The sequence below is a fragment of the Salminus brasiliensis genome, chromosome 16, assembly GCF_030463535.1.
Source record: "Salminus brasiliensis chromosome 16, fSalBra1.hap2, whole genome shotgun sequence".
NCBI classification, from domain to species: Eukaryota; Metazoa; Chordata; class Actinopteri; order Characiformes; family Bryconidae; genus Salminus; species Salminus brasiliensis.
In genome coordinates this window covers 30263304-30281393 of record NC_132893.1, presented here as the reverse complement: position 1 = coordinate 30281393, position 18090 = coordinate 30263304, and the positions used below count along the sequence as shown (strand labels likewise).

General features: G+C 42.5%; 1 protein-coding gene across 1 annotated transcript in view; it reads right to left on the bottom strand.

Annotated features, from left to right (window-relative positions):
• The window catches only part of adamts6 (ADAM metallopeptidase with thrombospondin type 1 motif, 6), a 72517-nt gene that overhangs the window by 34190 nt on the left and 20237 nt on the right, over window positions 1-18090 (bottom strand). Inside the window, exons 9-13 of the mRNA XM_072658828.1 lie at window positions 17167-17272; window positions 14511-14657; window positions 9950-10091; window positions 4450-4557; window positions 34-179 (exon numbers count right to left, since the gene is read on the bottom strand). Of these exons, the coding sequence (XP_072514929.1) occupies window positions 34-179; window positions 4450-4557; window positions 9950-10091; window positions 14511-14657; window positions 17167-17272 (649 nt within the window). The remainder of the gene's footprint in view (window positions 1-33; window positions 180-4449; window positions 4558-9949; window positions 10092-14510; window positions 14658-17166; window positions 17273-18090) is intronic.

Below are 18090 nucleotides of genomic sequence, written 5' to 3'. Positions count from 1 at the left end.
GGGGGCCTCGTCAGGCTTACTTTGCCTACTTACGCTGGGCTGTCACAGTGGCGCATTGATGAGGATACTCCGCCGCCACACGTCCGGCTGCACTCGCCCCAAATGGACCAGGGACCCCAACCACCATCCACGCTCTGCGGCCACGTCCCAAATGTCACACACTCGCCCTGGTAGCACCACTTATACACAAACACATAAAAAGACATAGTGTTAGTGAATTAATCCGTTTAAAGGACAGAATGGAGAGTGAATGTAGGGGTGGGTCATATGGTAAAAATATATTATTTTTTTAAATAGACATTTTCACGATACACAATATTTATCACAATACATGTGATTGCAGATAAAATGCACTAGTAGCCACAGATTCTTAAAAAAATACTTTTTTAATATTCTCACATACTGAGTACAGTACTTCCATCCAATTCAATCTGACTGATTTTACTGTTTGTAATGAAAAGTGTAGTTGATCAGTGATCTTTAAGCACTGACAATATCCTCAATATGCTAGGGAAAGCATACTGTTTATCACAATAACAACAATTATATGATACAATATTGCAACATTTCCCATCCCTACATGAATGTAAATAGCATGGAAAACATTACATTATTCACTGCAGTCTTAAATAAACCTTGCAACCTTTTTTTTTTTTACATTTTTACATCATTTGAAAAGGCCAATGGAGACACATGAATGGTCCAAAATTACATGTAATATAAACTGATTATATTAATTAATTTTGTTCCATTATTATGCGATTGATCCGCAGAATAAAACCAAACTCAAACCCCACATTTGTGCTAAATCACTCTGTAAAGCTGTGTTTCTCTGCGTAACCACGACGCATCCACCAAGTGTCCCTAATCCAAACCCACATTGTTAAAAGAATACAGCTCCTTGGCACCCGGAACCTGCTCTCTGTAAAAGTTCTAGACTGAATGGAATCTTCTTTCTCCAAACAAGCCTGCATAATCCAGCCTTTGTCTGCAGAACCATCAGGCCTGCGAGCGGAGACAGTGGAGACGGTTTGTCCTCACTGCACAACTGTGTCAGTAGGTTAAGTTCTCTCTTTATCTATCTATCTATCTCTCTCTTTGCCTGGTCCTCCCTCCCTCTCTCTGTCTCTCTCTCTCTCTCTCTCTCTCTCACCACCAACAGGGAAGTACTTGGCAAGGAGCAAAGCTGTGTCCTCAGTTGCTATCACCTGAAATGAGGGTAATGTGCTAAGACACAGCATAAACAAGATTACCAACGAGAAGAGAGCGCTGGAAGACATATAAGAGAGGGTGAAACAATGGGAGAGAGAAAGTGAGACAGACGGACAGAGAAAGCCAGAAATAACCCATTTAAGAATGTCTTATCTGGAAAGGTCTGACATAGCTTCAGCAGCCCCTATCGGTCTTCCACGCAAGACCTAGTGATGCTCACTGTCTTTACACAGAGATGATCTGCTCAGACAAAACATGAGGACAGGAATTTGGTATAGTCTTTCATCATGGATGGATTAGACCAGGGATTTGCAGTTCTGTGAAAGCAAAGATCTACTCGGAACTACTAGTGCATGAAAATAACTGGCAAATAATGCATAAACTAAACTGAAGTGACCCATTTACACCTGGTCACTTCATGTGACTAGTATCTGGATTGTATCCTGAACAGATTTTAGCTACATGTGTTTACACTTGATAGTCAAATGCATCGCCGGTTAGTCAGACTGCAATCCGATTGCTGTGTGGGACAGAATATGCAAATTCGCTCATTGTGCAGCAATTATTACTGGTGTTTTAGTAATAATTATTACTGGGTTTTACTGGCAGGGGTTTTGGTTTTGAATGAGTCTTGGAGAGAGGCGGCTGCGTTTACACTGCTATAACATGTGGCTGAAATGCGTCTCAGACCACCTCCTGAAGTGGTTTGAGTGTTTGTGTCTGGTTTGAAAGCGTATTGGTTGCGTTTACACCTGCATTTTTTTTATGTGGCTTTACCTTGTCCAGATATAATCCTGATACTCAAGACACATGAAGTGACCAGGTTTGGGCCACTTTCATATGTGGTACTGAAATCCGGTACATGTTTGATACGCAGCAATGTGACTCAGTCTGAACAGCCAGATCGGAATTCATGCAACCTTTACCACAATACAACTCGACATTCCTCATTAATGTGTGACGAGGAGAAGAGAAAGGATCGAAAGCGGAAAACAGAAGAAAACAGATCATGTGAAGCACTGCTCTTCTGTGCATGTGTGTCAGTTTAGGAGTGTGAACTGTTCGGACGGATGTTGGATATGTCATGTTAACAATAATTGGTCAGATCATCAAATTTGAGCCACTTTACCTGCTGTGTGAACAAACCTAGGAGCATGAAACACTGACCTCATAACAATTCGATTTGATTATGAATCTTTAGGAACTGATTCAATGCATCATAAAAAAATCAGCATTCACCACATTGAATTTAAATACATTTGAAATGATCAACTATTTACACAAAATGTAGACAATAAACAAATCCACTGGCAATCCATGTCAAAATCTGTTGACCAAATAAATAAATACACATTTTTTATATTTTTACTATAGATGAATCAATTTGATTAATCAATCTCACAACGGATGCAGCTCAATCACCACATTCAGACTGACAACGGATGCATCTTTACAACTCATTTGGTTAATTTTCATTCTTGGTCTCATTCTTAGAAATAAACCCTATTACAAATACTAAAAATAAAAGTGCTTCAAATGGTTTCAGTAAAAGTTTTACTTTTGGGTAAATAAATAAGTGTTGGTAATAGAGATGTGTGAGGGTGAACACTCACACATCTCTATTACAAACAATTCTTTATGAAACCAAAAGTGATCTTTTACTAAAACCATTTGTAGCACCTTTATTTTTTAGAGTGTAGTCGACAAGGAGCAAGACTAGAGTGGATAAATACTTGGTGGTGAACTCTCACAACTCTCAGAAAGCACGTGTGGTACCTTCTCTCACCCACCCCGCCACAATCCATGCTGTTCCAAGCCCCAGCTACGTTACACGCTGGGTGAGAAATGGCTGACATTCATATTCCTTTGATGCCAGGCTGGCCAGGGGCAGACATAAGTATGCCACTCGCTGAAAAAAACACAGCGGCTCAACCTGGGGCCCGCTGGTTGTCCAGGACGACGCACACGGGCTTGGCAGTGAATGGCTCCAGTGAGCTAACGGTAACGAAGGACGACAGCCTGTGGTCCTCTCTCATTCTTCCCCTTTAGCCATCGTACGAGCGGCGACAATGGCGGCCGTAATCTTTGTTAAAACTGTCTCCCTAACCTGGCCCGGCAGCAGCGTGAACTGGTGACCCAAACGCTGCGTGCATGAGCGAGCGCGGGGAATGGCTCTTCTTATTCCCAGATCTGGTACAATGAGCAGGGGGCTGAATAATCACAGCTGGCCCCGAGCACCACACCCCATGCCTTTCTCTCCCCTAATCTGGCAGGGGGCTCTTTCCCACTGGCCGGGATGCCTACCTGGCATTTCAAAACATTCCCACTAGACCAACTCAGAGTAACTGGGAGTGGGGGAGGCGTTTGTGAGCGTTTGCGCATTTGTGTATGAGCAGGTCCCAAGAATAGCCAATAATTAAAGAACCATTTGTTGCAGAATGGTAGCACTAATACACACTGTATGGACAAAAGTATTGGGACACCTGCTCATTCATTGGTACTCCAGAAAAATCAAGGGTGTTATAAAAACATTTATCCTGCTTTTGTTGAAGGAATATTCTCTACTGTCCAGGAGATGCCTTCTGCTAGATTTTGAAGCATTGCTGTGAGGATTTGATTGCATTCAGCAACAATAATGTTAGTGAAGTCAGGATTTTGGATGATCACCACCCCACCTCATCCTCAAAGTATCTTAATCATCTCATCTATAATTACCAGATGTACTAGCTATGTTTGGTCAGAAAGAAAAACGTCTGGTGTGGTTCCCCAGCGAGAAGTTGGGCACCTCTGCTGTTTGAAAGAACTGCTTTAGAATGGATACCCATATGAGAGAGTTACGTTACTTAAGGTAACTTATATATTTATATTTATGGCATTTAGCAGACGCTCTTATCCAGAGCGACTTACAGGGTTACTCGTATTACAGAGGAGGGCCAATGTAGTGTTAGGAGTCTTGTCCAAGGACTCTTATTGGTGTAGCACAGGATAGTCACCCAGACCGGGAATCGAACCCTGGTCTCCCACATGGTGTTGTTGTAACGCAATGGTAGGTGGTGGTGTTATCTGTTGCGCCACACCAACCACAATTATATATATATAGTGTTTAGTCTGAGGTCTACCAACTGTTTACCTGTAAACTGGACTGTTTAGTATAGTATAAGTCAGACATCAGCTAATACTCCAGCATTTCAAGTCAACACTAGTGATTGATTTGTGTGGATATAGAAGATGACTTACCCCTTTCTCAATGCTGCCAGTCTGGCAGAGTGTTCCCTCTGCGGCTGGGATACTATTGGTGACACAGCGGTTACTTTTGCTAAGGCACCAGAGCTCTCTACACACTTCCTAGGAAAGAAGGCAAAAGCAAGTTGGTCAGAATATGTCAACTCATGCCAGAGAGGAAAAAAGTTCATGCCAAATCATGCCAAAATGGAGTTCGAGCACCATTTCTGTGCTAGCATATGTGCTTCTTCAAAAAAGACATGGTCTGTGGTCTAAACAGTGCAACTGTAGACTAAATTCCAGAATTTGGGCCACAGAGAAACAAAGACGATATCTCCTCCACCAGTGAAAACACTGAGGAACCGCTAGCCTCACTGAACGAGTGCTAGACATAACAAAAACTCTTTATCTTCTTAGCATTTGTAAACAAGTCACCTCACTTTCAGCCTTGTTTTCTTTCTAAGTCTTAAAATCTACCGCCGAACCGTGTGCCATGGTCTGAGGGGAGGAGCTCGGATCTCGTAGAGCTTTACGAAGGAATAAAGACTTAAATGTGGACATACGTTACAAGGCCAGCTCTGCACAACTTCTTATAACGAGCGCTTGGCCCTTTTTAAAGCCCAGACTTCAAAGGATTTACAGGACAACTGTGTATGAAAGAGGAGCGGCCCTCATGAAAAAGACTTACGGGACGAAGCACAAGCTCTGACCTCTACTCAGTAAATGTGAGTCAGCGGCACAAGCCGCCCAGCCCATCCAGATGAAATAAAGCAGCAAACTGCCTCTCTCTAGTTATGGCCGCCGCATCTCTGCGCCTGCTTTCAATAAGGCTTCCTGCTGGCCTGCGCTGTACCCCTGGAACCGGAGGTCACAGGCCTGGGCAGGACAGCCATGGCCAGGGCACTGGTGGATTTAAGAGTGGATTTAAGAGCAGAGTGGGGTCATGATGTAGCAGGGCTGCCTCTACTGCATGCTATGTGGCAAAAGCTCGTAGACTCCATCAATACTCATAAAGAGAGGTGGAAAATCAGGTCTGAAAGTAAATGTCCAGCTCTGGACTTTCCTTTTCTTTCCCTTCCAAATGCTTGTGCACTTCTGCTGAAGCTGGTTAAAGCTAATTACAGGTACCATGCATTTGGAACAAAGTCCTAGGGAGGCTCTTTATTTCCTGAACCTGATTTGTCTACCTCTGCTCCCAAGATACATACACTATCTGTCCAAATGCATGAGAAGGTGTCCCAATACTTTCTACTTTATTTTAGTAGTCATAAATGTGTCTTGGTTTTCAGTACTGGAGGTAAAAACACACCTACTAAGCCTGGAGGAACTAACTCAAGCCATCCAGGACTGGTATTGATGATCCTTCCTCTATACAAGAACATAACTTCAAGGTACATTGATGGAAAGCGCTCACTTCAGAGTAACAGTAACAGAGTCACAATACTTCTAATAATGATTTGGCCACTTATTTAATGTTTCTTTTTTCAAATTTTCTGTGGTGAATTTGATCCTTTTTTCATTTAAATGTTTATTTGACAAGACATGCAATTAACACTGACTCTGTCTGCTCCAGAATGTCTTTAAAAATGGGAACATAACTTTTCTCCACTTCACAAGGAACTGTCGGTCAATGTCGGTCAAGGTTTCTCAATGAAACTGCAGCTCACAAGCTAAACAAATCTACGCCAGCTTATGTTACCCTTTAATTAAACTTGCTAATTAAAGGAACAGTACAAAAGCATGACGTCTACTTTCAGCCTAGAGACCTCAATGGTTGGACCTAACAGAAAAGGTCTCAATGACCACTGCACCATTTGTCTGGCTTCCTAAATCAGCTCATTATGTCAATGGCTGCAAAACCGCTGCCTGTTCCACTTAGCACAACAAGACGGAGGTGAGGTTCTGTTCTATTTCGGGGTCTGGGAGACAGATAGATTGAGCTGGTCCCACCCTCGCCAAATCAGAACGACTAAGGAGTGCGACTGCACTCGGCAGAACTCTCTTGCGAGCTGTCACTGCTCATTGCTGTGCTCCCACTAAGCCAGGCGTCTCTTGCTACAGCAAAACCACAGCATCCGTCTCAACTGCACACACTGCTGGTCATTAGCGTACACCAGTATGAGCGCTGTTAAGTATCTCTGCAGTTAGGACTGTCTTCCAAAGGTCAATTAGCTTGATTTTTTTTTTTTTTTGGAAAAATACGTGCATTACTCCATAATGGCATTTCCAAACCAAATCCTGGTCCATCGCTGTGGTCGCAATTCTCCGAAGGCTCGTGTTAAACAGATGGCTGGCTCAAAAAAGATGAGATTGTCAGAATCCACTAACACTACATGCTGTAATAAAGCTGAGCCAGGGGAATGCTGCGCCTTTTTTTTTTTTTCAAATGACTGTCTTTCATTCTGATCTATACCACAGTTATGAGCTTAAGAGAAAAATTACAGGGTTCTCTTTTTGGCATACGAGCATCCGCTGTCAGATATTTCTCTCAATGAAACTAAATAACTCGGTAATCTCTTGTAATTTAATTCTTTTTCTGGTGCAGAATGGATAGTCACATAGCCATACTAGGCCATGCACTCTCCCTTATTATTCATTAATTCTCTTGGCTTCGTTCAGCCTCTCCCTTTTTTTGTGGGTTTGTTGCTCCCCCCCCCCCCGCCCGCCCCCCTCCATGTCAGTTTATTTGCTCAAGTTCGTTATTCTTTGGAGAAAATCATTATCATTTCAAGAAGGATGAGGATTAAGTTGGCAAAGTCAGAAACCCCAATTTGGCGCTCTCTGAAAGACATGAGAAGATGTGTGCACAGAACATCAAACGGCTCTCGGCTAAGCCTGTCCCAGGTGCTAATAAAGCAATTATCCTTTATTATGACAAAGTCCATACTGTCGTTTGATCTCCCTTGGGGGAATGTCAACACGGCAATCTCTGCTCTAATCCCAGAGGGAAGAGAAAATAATCTGAGTCACTGGATATGAGACCACCGCTCCCTGTTCTCACACACAGGGCTTGTTTCAGTAGAAGCATGGCTACGTCACCACCCAGAGCAAGCTTTCAGATGGAATAGACGTCGTTAAAGGGGTCTAAACTAGAGCTGTATGAAGAAACCAAATTAATAACCCAAATAAATTACTAAACGGATATACATCACATGTCCAAATGTTTGTGGACACGCCTCCTAATGAATGCATTCAGCTATTTAAAGTTAAGTTGCACCAATTGCTGACACAGATATGCAAATGCACACACATACACAGAGCTTGTCTAGTCCCTGTAGAGAAGTACTGCCAATAGAAAAGGACTCTCTGGAGCAGATGAACAGGAACCCATTGGCACTAGCATATAGTCTTTGTTTGTAAGACAATGAGCGAGCTACACCAGTGAACTGCGAACACCTCACATTTTAGAGTAAGGGCAAACACGCTTATCCCCTTAAACAACCTAAATCCCTCCAGCGGGCCAAAAGTGTTACTACAAACTTCTACTACCAAAGAATTGCCCCACCAGCTTGTACAGACGTCCCTGTAGGTCCTGAGTAACACACCTTAGTGTGTAATTAACCTTTCTGCATTAAGGGAAAGTATACAATAGGCACATATCAATAATTAGACTTAATTAGATAATTAGACTACAATAAAACATGCATTTTCAAGCATTTAGAGCAAACCCCAGCTATCAGACAGACACAATCTTGCTCATGGTAAAATTATAACAGATCCAGATGTCTGGGATCTGGACTATTCCAAGATCAGCTTCATGTAACATCTGTTCTGGAGAGGACTTGACCACTTGAACCTGTACTGATATTTCTTAATGAACATGATGTATTTTTTATAAGAGCCTCCATCCCTTTCATTTGACAAGCTTTTTTTTGTTTGTTATGAGTCAAACACTGAGTTGCTAGACTCCCAAACAGGTTTTTCACTCATTGCTCAGGAGGAGAGCATCAGAACAGAGTTCTTCCGCTGCAGACCCTCCTGCAGAACAGATCACGCTCCTTTGGCCAGTCTCTTCTGGGTCAGTGGTAAAAATAATAGCTTGACCTCCGGCACTGCGTCTCCTCCGAGCTCTTTAACCATCCGCCTGGTTCTCCCGAGTCCAAACCACGTTCTGAATCAGCCATTGTTATAAAAATCCTTCTTCAAAAAACACACATATGTATATACACTGTACCTACACACCAGGCTCCACAGCTAAAGGTAGAGCAAAAAGAGAAACACTAATATGTGAGGTCTGAAATGACTCCGTCCTTGTGGTACTCATGTATGGTTTCCTCATGTGTGATAATAAAAGGGGCATTGTGTTGAAACCCTATGGTGAGATTCGGATTCAGGTTTGATCAGGCAACCAAATATTTTACTGTGAAATACCATACATTTTTGTGGTTAGACAGAAGTCATGTGTCTTTTGGCTACATATGCTAGTGCTGACTATTGTTGCAGTGCACCGTTTTCACAGTTACTTAAGACAGGGTTTTGTAATCCATTAATTAAAAAATAAAGTTATTCTTCAAGTTCTGGGATGGAAGACCAACACACTAAACATCTCTATGGCCACATTCACTCAGCAGGTAAAAGTGGCCCAACTCTGATCTTTTTGGTCATTTGTGACAGTTTCAGTTCCGATTTGAGCCACTTTCATATGTGTGTCCGATACCTGGCAATGTGACACAGTCTGAGAAGAGGGGAAAATGGACAACAGAAGTGAGGGAGGTTTTCAGTGGTGGGTTTGCAAGGTAACAGACCTCATAAATATTTAGGTTTCTGTTCTAGCTATATAAGAAGGCACATATCGCAACTGCTCCGTGTTCCACAGCAGGGGCCACAGGAGGGCGCTGTCAACGGAAAATAAAAAGCATAATAACAAAGTTTAAAGAAACCAAGGGCGCAAACCAAAGAAGTGTCCGTGGCTGAATAACGAGCTTTTTTTTAAAGCCCGAACTTCATGTGAAGCACAAACTGTTCAGACGAATGTTGAATATAGGTCAGTTAAAAAATATAGTGTGAACAGCCTAAAAAAACCTTTGGATTTGGACCACTTTACCTGCTGTGTGAACCTAGCCTAAGACACTTTAAACTGCCTAAGACAATTCCCAGATCCCACTGTTCAGATTTTGAACTTTTCTTTTAGGGAGAGTTTATGCACGTGATGGTGTTATTTATACTATGACAGTTCTTCCTTAAATTTAATCCATGATGATCGCAACATATTATCTTGCTTACAGTATCACAGTATATCTCCATATACTGCATCGTAACCCCTGTATCGTAATATGCATTATATCGCCAGATTCTTGCTGACACACAGCCCTATTTAACTACAGGGACGAAAAATACACTATGTCCAGCAGTATCCCTGCAGAAGTGTCACAGCATGACGACAAACATTTCCTACACAGCTAGCACAGTCACAGCTTTACCTAAGTGCATGCAGACTGCATTTGAGGAATACAGTCACTCCATACAAGGACTACATTCCCAGAGCATGAGTGAGTGTGCATTGCATCCTTCTTACCCCATATTTGCACTGTCTGGAGGAGGCGCCGTACTGGAAACGACACTGCTCGTCCGCGTCGTACACCTGCCCCGGAGCCACTGTGGGGTACAGGAAGTCTCGTTTCAGAGGCTCATTGTCCAGACACGTTCCCCGACCTGAGCTGTCAAAAAAAAAAAAAAAGCAAACCTACAATGGCTCTGGCTCTACAGTGCGTGTCCCTCTTCCATTCACTTAAGGAAGGAACATTCATTTTAGCTGTCTTTAGCTGATGGGAGGATTTATTTATTTCATTTATTGACTTTCCCCCCTCTGTGCTGGATACAGTGAACCCCCTGAACCCTAGGCTTATTATTATTTATTAATCTTAACCCTTATTACTGAATAACTACTGTAAATTATTTAGTAACTACGAAAGCCTTGTAGCTACGGGAGTGAGGAACCCAAGCAGAACCATGCTGTTTTGCTGTAAAGGCTTAGCAAGCTAAAGACACATAAATAGGCCTATAGCATGTATAGTGACAGTGCGTGAGAAAGGACAGGGAAGAAGAATGACAGACAGTGTCCTAAAAACACAGAGATTTGGACTTATATGGTGCTCTTGGCCTCCTATGGAATCCTTTGAAGCACCAGTAAAGTGAGAAAAAGGGAGTGAAAGAGAGGAGGTAAAAAAAAAGAGAGAGAGAAAAATGCTGACAAGACCAGGGGTCATGTGGCCAGAGTAAAATCCATGTTTAGTCTGTTTTAGTCAGATAGAAATATGGACACTCTCAAGAAACCCTCTAAAAAAGGGCGGGGGCACTGCTGTGTCTGCTGCTCAGACCCAGAGACACAGCACAAAAATAAAGCTTTGAGGAAGAGAAGGCCAGAAGGCAGACAGGGCATGTTTTGCTGGGCTCTATTTATTCTGGGTTCAGATCTCAAGCTTTTCTGTTCTTCTCATCATTCCCCTGCCTGACTTGTGTCAGAAAGATGCCTACTTCATGCAACAGGACCGTCCGTCCATAGCAACAATTATACGTCCAAAGCCAAATATCATAAAGACCAGGCCCATATTTAGTTAGACGTTTCTCAGAGTAAAAGCACAGATCTATCAGGTCTGATCTATCAGTTCACAAGGCTCCAAGTGATCCAGTAGACTAAGGCGCTGCCACCATGATCTAAGGATCGCTGATTCGAATCCCAGGTCATGCTGCTTGCCATCGGCAGCCAGAGTCAGAGAGAGCACAACTAGCTTTGTTCACTCAGGGGTGGGTTGATGGCACTTCCTCCCCACATCCCTCCTCCTGGCATCTGTTAGCTGTTGTATCAGAGCAGAGGAGCTGCGATTTCATCCTAGCCCACTGGCTACCTATCAATGCTGCATCAGTGGCCGTTAAAATAGGGCAGGGGCTGGCTTTACAGGCAGGGGCTGGAGTTCACATCAACAGGGACTTGGTCATTTGTCTTCCAAATTGGGTAGAAAATGGGGTACTAGAAATAAATTATAAAAACAAAAAGCAAAGTTTGATAAATGTATGGCCATAACCACTTTGCACCCTGAAACAATAACGGGCTTTCCAACAATACTAAAACTAACATTTCATAGCAGATCAGGTGGACAATGGTCTGGTCACCACCCTGATGCCCTTTTCTGCTCATTTATGAACAAACTGAACAGACATTACCTCTGCAGTAATGCACACATCACATTGACAATGTGAGAAAAATCCCATGGGTGACTGAAGCAAGGAAATCCAAGAAGCCAAATATGACAGCAAAAAACAACAACACAGCCCCAGGGATCTGGTTTCTGTTCAGCATGCTAGAGGAAGCATTAGCTGAAACAGGGATCTCTAGCTTCCCACCAGAATATTGGAAGTCTAATCTAATTGAAAACTAAACCAAATACATCAGAAAGGAAAGAAACACACAAGTGTTTGCCCAGAGGGAGAACGACCAATGCCGTATTCAGTTACATCCCTTCAATTTTCCTTTTTTTTCTTTGTTGTTTGGTGGAATAATCCTTTTCTTTGGCTTCCACAAGATCCCCTCTGCTGAGAGAAAGACAAACCTGGCCCGGTCCCCTTGGAGTCTTAATGTACCAACACAGACCTCTCTGTTTATTGCTTTAGAGAAAGACAAAATAGTCATTTTAAAAATAGAAATGATTATTTGACATGTCAACAAATCTTCCTCCAAGTGTGGCATGGCCAAATTCATTACAGCCAGTGGCTCGCTGTGTGATACAAAGAGGGCTTGAGCTATAAGTGTCTACTGTACAGACAGAAAACATGTGATTATGTACTGTAGGAAGACGTCCAGTACTGGTCATTCCAATAACAATGTCCATCTGTACATTTGTAAACTACACTTTATGTCTAAAGGTTTGTGGACACCCCTTGTAAGGAATGCATTCTGCAGCTATTGCTGACACAAATGTGCAAATGCACACACACAGCTTGTCTAGTGTCTGTAGAGAGTACTGCCAATAGAATAGGACTATCTGGAGCAGATTATTATGAACTAATGCCTAATGTCAGACGTGTGCTAGAGGGGTTCTCTCTTCCAATATTTTTAGAACTAGAAAATCCACTCCACTCCACTAACTCTTAATCAAATCCTGACAGCAATGCTCCAAAATCTAGTAGAAAGCCTTCTTCCCTGGACAGTAGAGCAGATGTTCCAATACGTTTGTCCATGTAGTGTACAACTGAATTGTATGTGTTAATAATGTATTTCACAAAAGCTACTCTCTCTTAAGCAAGCTGCACACACTGCTTGAGCAAATCCACTGAATTTAGGCCAGCTCCACAAGCAAAGCTGTTTACTTGGCAAGGAGGAACAGCAACACATCCCAAATCTGATAGACGGGACTGAGAGAGAGCGAGTAGGGAGAGATGTTCAGATCGTGGATGAGTATTATCTTAACAATGTAAGAGCTGTAAATTAAGATTATACAACTGCAAAATGTACTGCCAGAGAGTTGATCTTGTGCAAGATTATCAGTGGAAATTCATTAGCAGCTCTTTCGGCTCAACAAGTTAAAAAAAAAAGAGGCTAATATTTTAGAAAGCTTACAGTCATGCTCTAAGACAGTCACAGATAATACTGTGTTTAAATATACAACAACAAACAGCTCCCAAAACCAACGGAAAAGCTGGCCTTTTGTGTTTATGTGGGAAGCTGGCACATGGAGCTTTGGTTTTTTTATGCCTCCGATGGAAGGGAAGCTAACTCTCTTCCATGAGGTCATTCACCAGCAAACCCTGTCTGACAACCATAACAACCACCTTTTTTTCCTGTCTACACCCTTGCATCATGCACAGCGGATGGCTTAAAATGTAGGATAGCACTTCCAATAGCCCACGCCAAAAGAAACTTTAGAAAAAAAGAAACTTATGCATCTGCACGTAGGACAGAGAGACAGGCGATACTGATATGTTTGCAGGAAGGCCTTTCTGAATATGTATCTTCCAGTAAAGTCTGTACACGAGGAGGTGAATCCCCCTTGTGTGAACCAAAGACTTAATCGAGTTAGTGCTGCTCTAGATGTCTGACTGAGGCCTCTGTTGCCTGAGTCAGTCTTACTGGAGAAGGATAGCGGAGGTATGTGAACAAACCTTAGATTAGCAGCATGAAAAAGCTAAAGTAGGCCTTTTTCAAGGTCACTGGATTCAGTTCAGCAGACAGTCAATTCACAACACTCACATCACCCACTATAGATGTCTGTGAGCAGTGGATCTCCTTAATGTTGACTGATGGTGTTTTTTAATGTCACACAATCGCCCAACCCATTGTTAGAAGCACATAATGAGAATCTTTATGTGCCCAAAGAATTCTGAAGAGTGATAACAGTAAATGTATAAAATAGAAGGCTTTTAGCATTTTACTTAAAACAGTGCATTTAACATCTGTTACTTCAGTTTGGCAATTTTTTAATACACTATATGAACAAAATATTGGGACACCTGCTCAAAAAAGCTATACAAATAGCTTATCCTAACTCTGTAGGAGTAAATGTCTCCGCTGTCCAGGGAAGGCTTTCTAATACATTTTGGAGCCTTGCTGAGGCGATTTGATTGCATTCAGCAACAAGATGGGTTGGGATGTTGGATGATCACCACCCCAGCACATCCTCAACTCCTCAACTCATCCCCAAATGTATTGGATGGAGCACCAACCATCATTCTAGAGAATACAGTTCCACTGCTCCACAGCTCAATGCTGGGGGCTTTATACCCCTTTAGCACACATCTGGCATTAGGCATGATGTCAATAGGTTCATGTTTTCTATTTTATTGGAAATACTTCTCTACAGGGACTAGACAAGATATGTGTCTGCTTTTGCACATCTGTGTCAGCCATGGGTGTTACTTAAAGTAGTTACTTAGAGTGAGTTCAATGGGAGAGGTGTCCACAAACATTTGGACACATAGTGTATGTCTGTGTTAAAAACACTGAAAAACTACATGTCCCCAAACTTTTAGCAGGCAGTGCGTACCAGTGATTGCCCCCTGCTCTCGGTGTGTCCTGCTAACACCTCACAGTTTACAAGTTCCCTGCAGATAATGAGAACGAGGGAGGAGGTTGTTGAACTTACTCCAGGAAGCTGGTGATGTAGTCTTTGCTGCAGGTGGACCAGGAGAAGGGGTTGGTATTGGCCGTAATGTGCGCCGCCATCAGTTTGGCCGTTTCATGGCCTTTGGTCCCGCAGGCGTTCCCAATTCCGTCGTGATTCATTCCGAAGCTGTGAGACAGGGAAACGCACAAGGGGGCGAGGTCATAAGCCGGGCCCACTCACACCAATCAAATCTCCCCTCCCCCTTCAACCTTAAAGTGACAACAAGCTTGGGCAGCTCTGGACGGCCGTGAAATGTTTCAGTGGCAACAGACGACGTCTCCCTTGGCTAAGTTGTAAAGAAAGGGCTTTTTCTGACTGTGAAACAGCTGTATGCATAGGCCAGCGGGGTCAAAGGCCAGGAGCTGTCTGGAGCTCTGAAGGAACGAGAAAGTCCTAATCACTACCCTGATGCCTGCCTGTCAATCAATAATTACATGTTTGAACAAGGCTCAATCCGGGAGCCACAGACGAGAGGGGAAAGGTGACCAGCACCGTAATGGCTGTAGCCCGGCCTGCTGGGGCCTGCTGCACAAACCCCCTCTACCTGCTCAACGCTCAGCTGTAGTAAAGGCTGCTGAAGCATTCAGCAGCATTCCAAGTCGGCAACGCCGCAAATACATCATTTTAGCGATGCTTTCTTTCTTCCTTTTACATATCTGTCTGGATATTGTATAAAAAAATAAGATCAACTTACACCAGGAGCGTTTTACTTTTTCTCCCCCCCCACCCCTATTTTTTACCAGGATCTGTCCAAAAGCACAAATCAGGTCTAATGCATATAGCAAACCCGACCACATCACACAATTCCTCTGTGTTTTTCTAAGGCTCACGTTTATGACATTTTACTCTACTCTGGATTTAAATCAGCACAGGAGAAGCCTTGGTACTGTGTTTTTTTTTTCCTTGAAAAAGCTGGGAGTATTTTTACAACTGCCCCCACAACAGAAGCAGACACGAAACATAATAGAGGAAATTGCCATCTCTGTGAACTCTGCCGAGCCCCTACATAGACCGATAGATCACTGTTATTTTTCCAAGCATTCAGCAGGGGACCAATGAAGGGGGCACGTTTTTGCAGAACGACATTTGCATACAGCGAAATGTGCGCTCGGGCTAACTGAGCTTGGCCTAGTCCCTCGGCAGCAAATTACTATATCTTTAGCATCAGTTAGCTCTCAAGGGAAGGCACAATTTAGAGAGTTTAGTGACCACCATGAAACATATTAAAAAAAGACCCCACGAGTGGTGAAAGCAGCCTGAGTAGACTAATGAGGAGTTTGTGAGCCCCAGGGGCTCTAATACAACCTTGACCAAATCATTAAAAACAACATTCACCACGAAGACAAATGACTGTAAAGAATCCTAAGACTGCTGAGTCCTATTTACAATGCTCAGCAGGAGGGCCTATATTAAAAAGTGTAATACAGAATGTCAAATACAGTGAGGGAGACTAGAATTTATACGCTGTTGTTGATCACAGAGTGACATAGAGCGCTGTGTTTCAAAGTAAAATGCTAAGAATGTGGCTTATTTGTGGGGTCAAGTGTTGAGTTTTCCAAACACCAAGTTTTGGTGACGACATCTCAAACTGTGAAGAAGCTAATAAGCATCGTAAGCTTAAACCAGTAAGGCTCGTGCAGACTGCATAGCTACATAACAGTCAAATAGACAATGTTATATAATTTATGACAAAACTGTATGTTGCATACTGTTGGGCGGTATGACGGTTCATTCAATTTGTCCTATGGTCTACATTTCTTACATACTGTAATACCGCTATGCAACAAAAAGCGCAGAATGAAATTTAGAGCTGTGTAATTTAAATGCTTCAAAACAGCTCAAATGCTTAGCACTGTGTTGCTAGCTACAGTGGACTAGCACACACACACCCGTGTTTCCCCGGGTAGTTTTCACGTTAGAAGTTCTATATGTACTTTGGGAGACATCGTCAGCCAGCAGAGTCTGTGAGACACTTCAGCCACAACCACATAGTACACTAACAGGGATTTATCTAACAACTCTAGCACTCTCTGCTGACATGTCCCTCTCTATCTCTCATAAACTCTTCATAAACTTTCTAAAGATGCGTTTTAAAGAGACTGTAGTCATTACAAGTTTACCTGAGTGTTGTTTAGTTCATTTATTTGTTTTGCACAATATAAATATTGTAGAATTAAACTTGTTGTTAAATATGTGTAAGCCACTGTTAACCCCTGAAGACAGACTTTAAGAAGGAGTCAATTTTCAAAATGTCATATACTGGGATTCTGATTTCTAATTGCAATTATTTAATGTAAACTGATTCCTTTATATATATATTTATTTTGGACCAAGCAATCCCTATAGAACTCAAAGCAATCTTTACATCCAGGTTGAAGTTATATGGTTGTTTTATAGTCTATGTACTCTTGAAAACAGAATAAGCTATAAACCTCCCTAAAATATCTAAATATACCTAATTATATGAATAAATAAAAATATGCTGATATACCATGAAAATTCTTTAAAAAATACTGTAATACACATTGTGGGTCATATTGCCCAGGCCTAATGTCAAAAAACTAAACCAGCAGTAGTAAACTCTGCACTCTGGTCGTGGACGTCTGTGGCTGAAGGGATCGCAGAGGTCACTCACTTGTGTCCGATCTCATGTGCGATGGTGAAAGCAGAGCCCAGTCCTATGTCTTCGTTAATGCTGCAGCTCCTTTCTGGTTCACACATTCCAGCTACAGACGCCAGGCCTGGCCACACACACACAGACGCACACACACACGCACACAGACAAACACGTGTGGGGTCAGGTCAAGGTGTAGAACTCCAGAATCATAAAAGTAAGATTTTTCACATTGACCTAGTCAGTGTGGAGGGAAGAGCTGGCAAACGTTTTTACTCAGAACCCCATTTCTGGAGCCACCAGAGGGAGATCAGCATTGTCGACTAGACGTTCACTTTGCTTTTCTTTTTTTTTCTCTCTAACTGAAGTCGGAGCTGGAAAATGTCTAGACAAGGGGTTAGATTTATACATTCTACTTCTGGTAACAAGGGACCACCTAGCAATGCAAGCCAGAGTTGGAAATTTAAGAAAACATTCCCCCTTTTGCCCCCCAAATATATAGATGTTTTCACCATTGCAAAACTGCCAAGAGACAGACGCAAACCGTTTTAACTTAACGTTGTTTTTTGCAAATGGATTTTATGGGAATCATTTATGTGAGGAGTCCAGGAGAAGAGAAGTAATGAGCAAGTGAAAATCTACAGCTGACAGTGCGCTCGTCTGCGAGGATTACTCATGAACTAATGTGCTGAAAGGCCTTGCTTTGCTGAAACTTTACTTTTCTTCGTATTCTTTGCTATAAATAAACTGTTTTTAATCTGGGAGGAATTAAGACAACAATAAATCTCTCTACTGCTTTTGTTCTCTGCTTGTAATACGCTACACTGGCATGCCACACTTTACTGAGCCCACAATGGGAGAGTGGGACAAGAAGAATGAGAAAATAAGGAAAACACACTTCATGTCCAAATGTTTGTGGACACCCCTTCTAATGAATGCATTCAT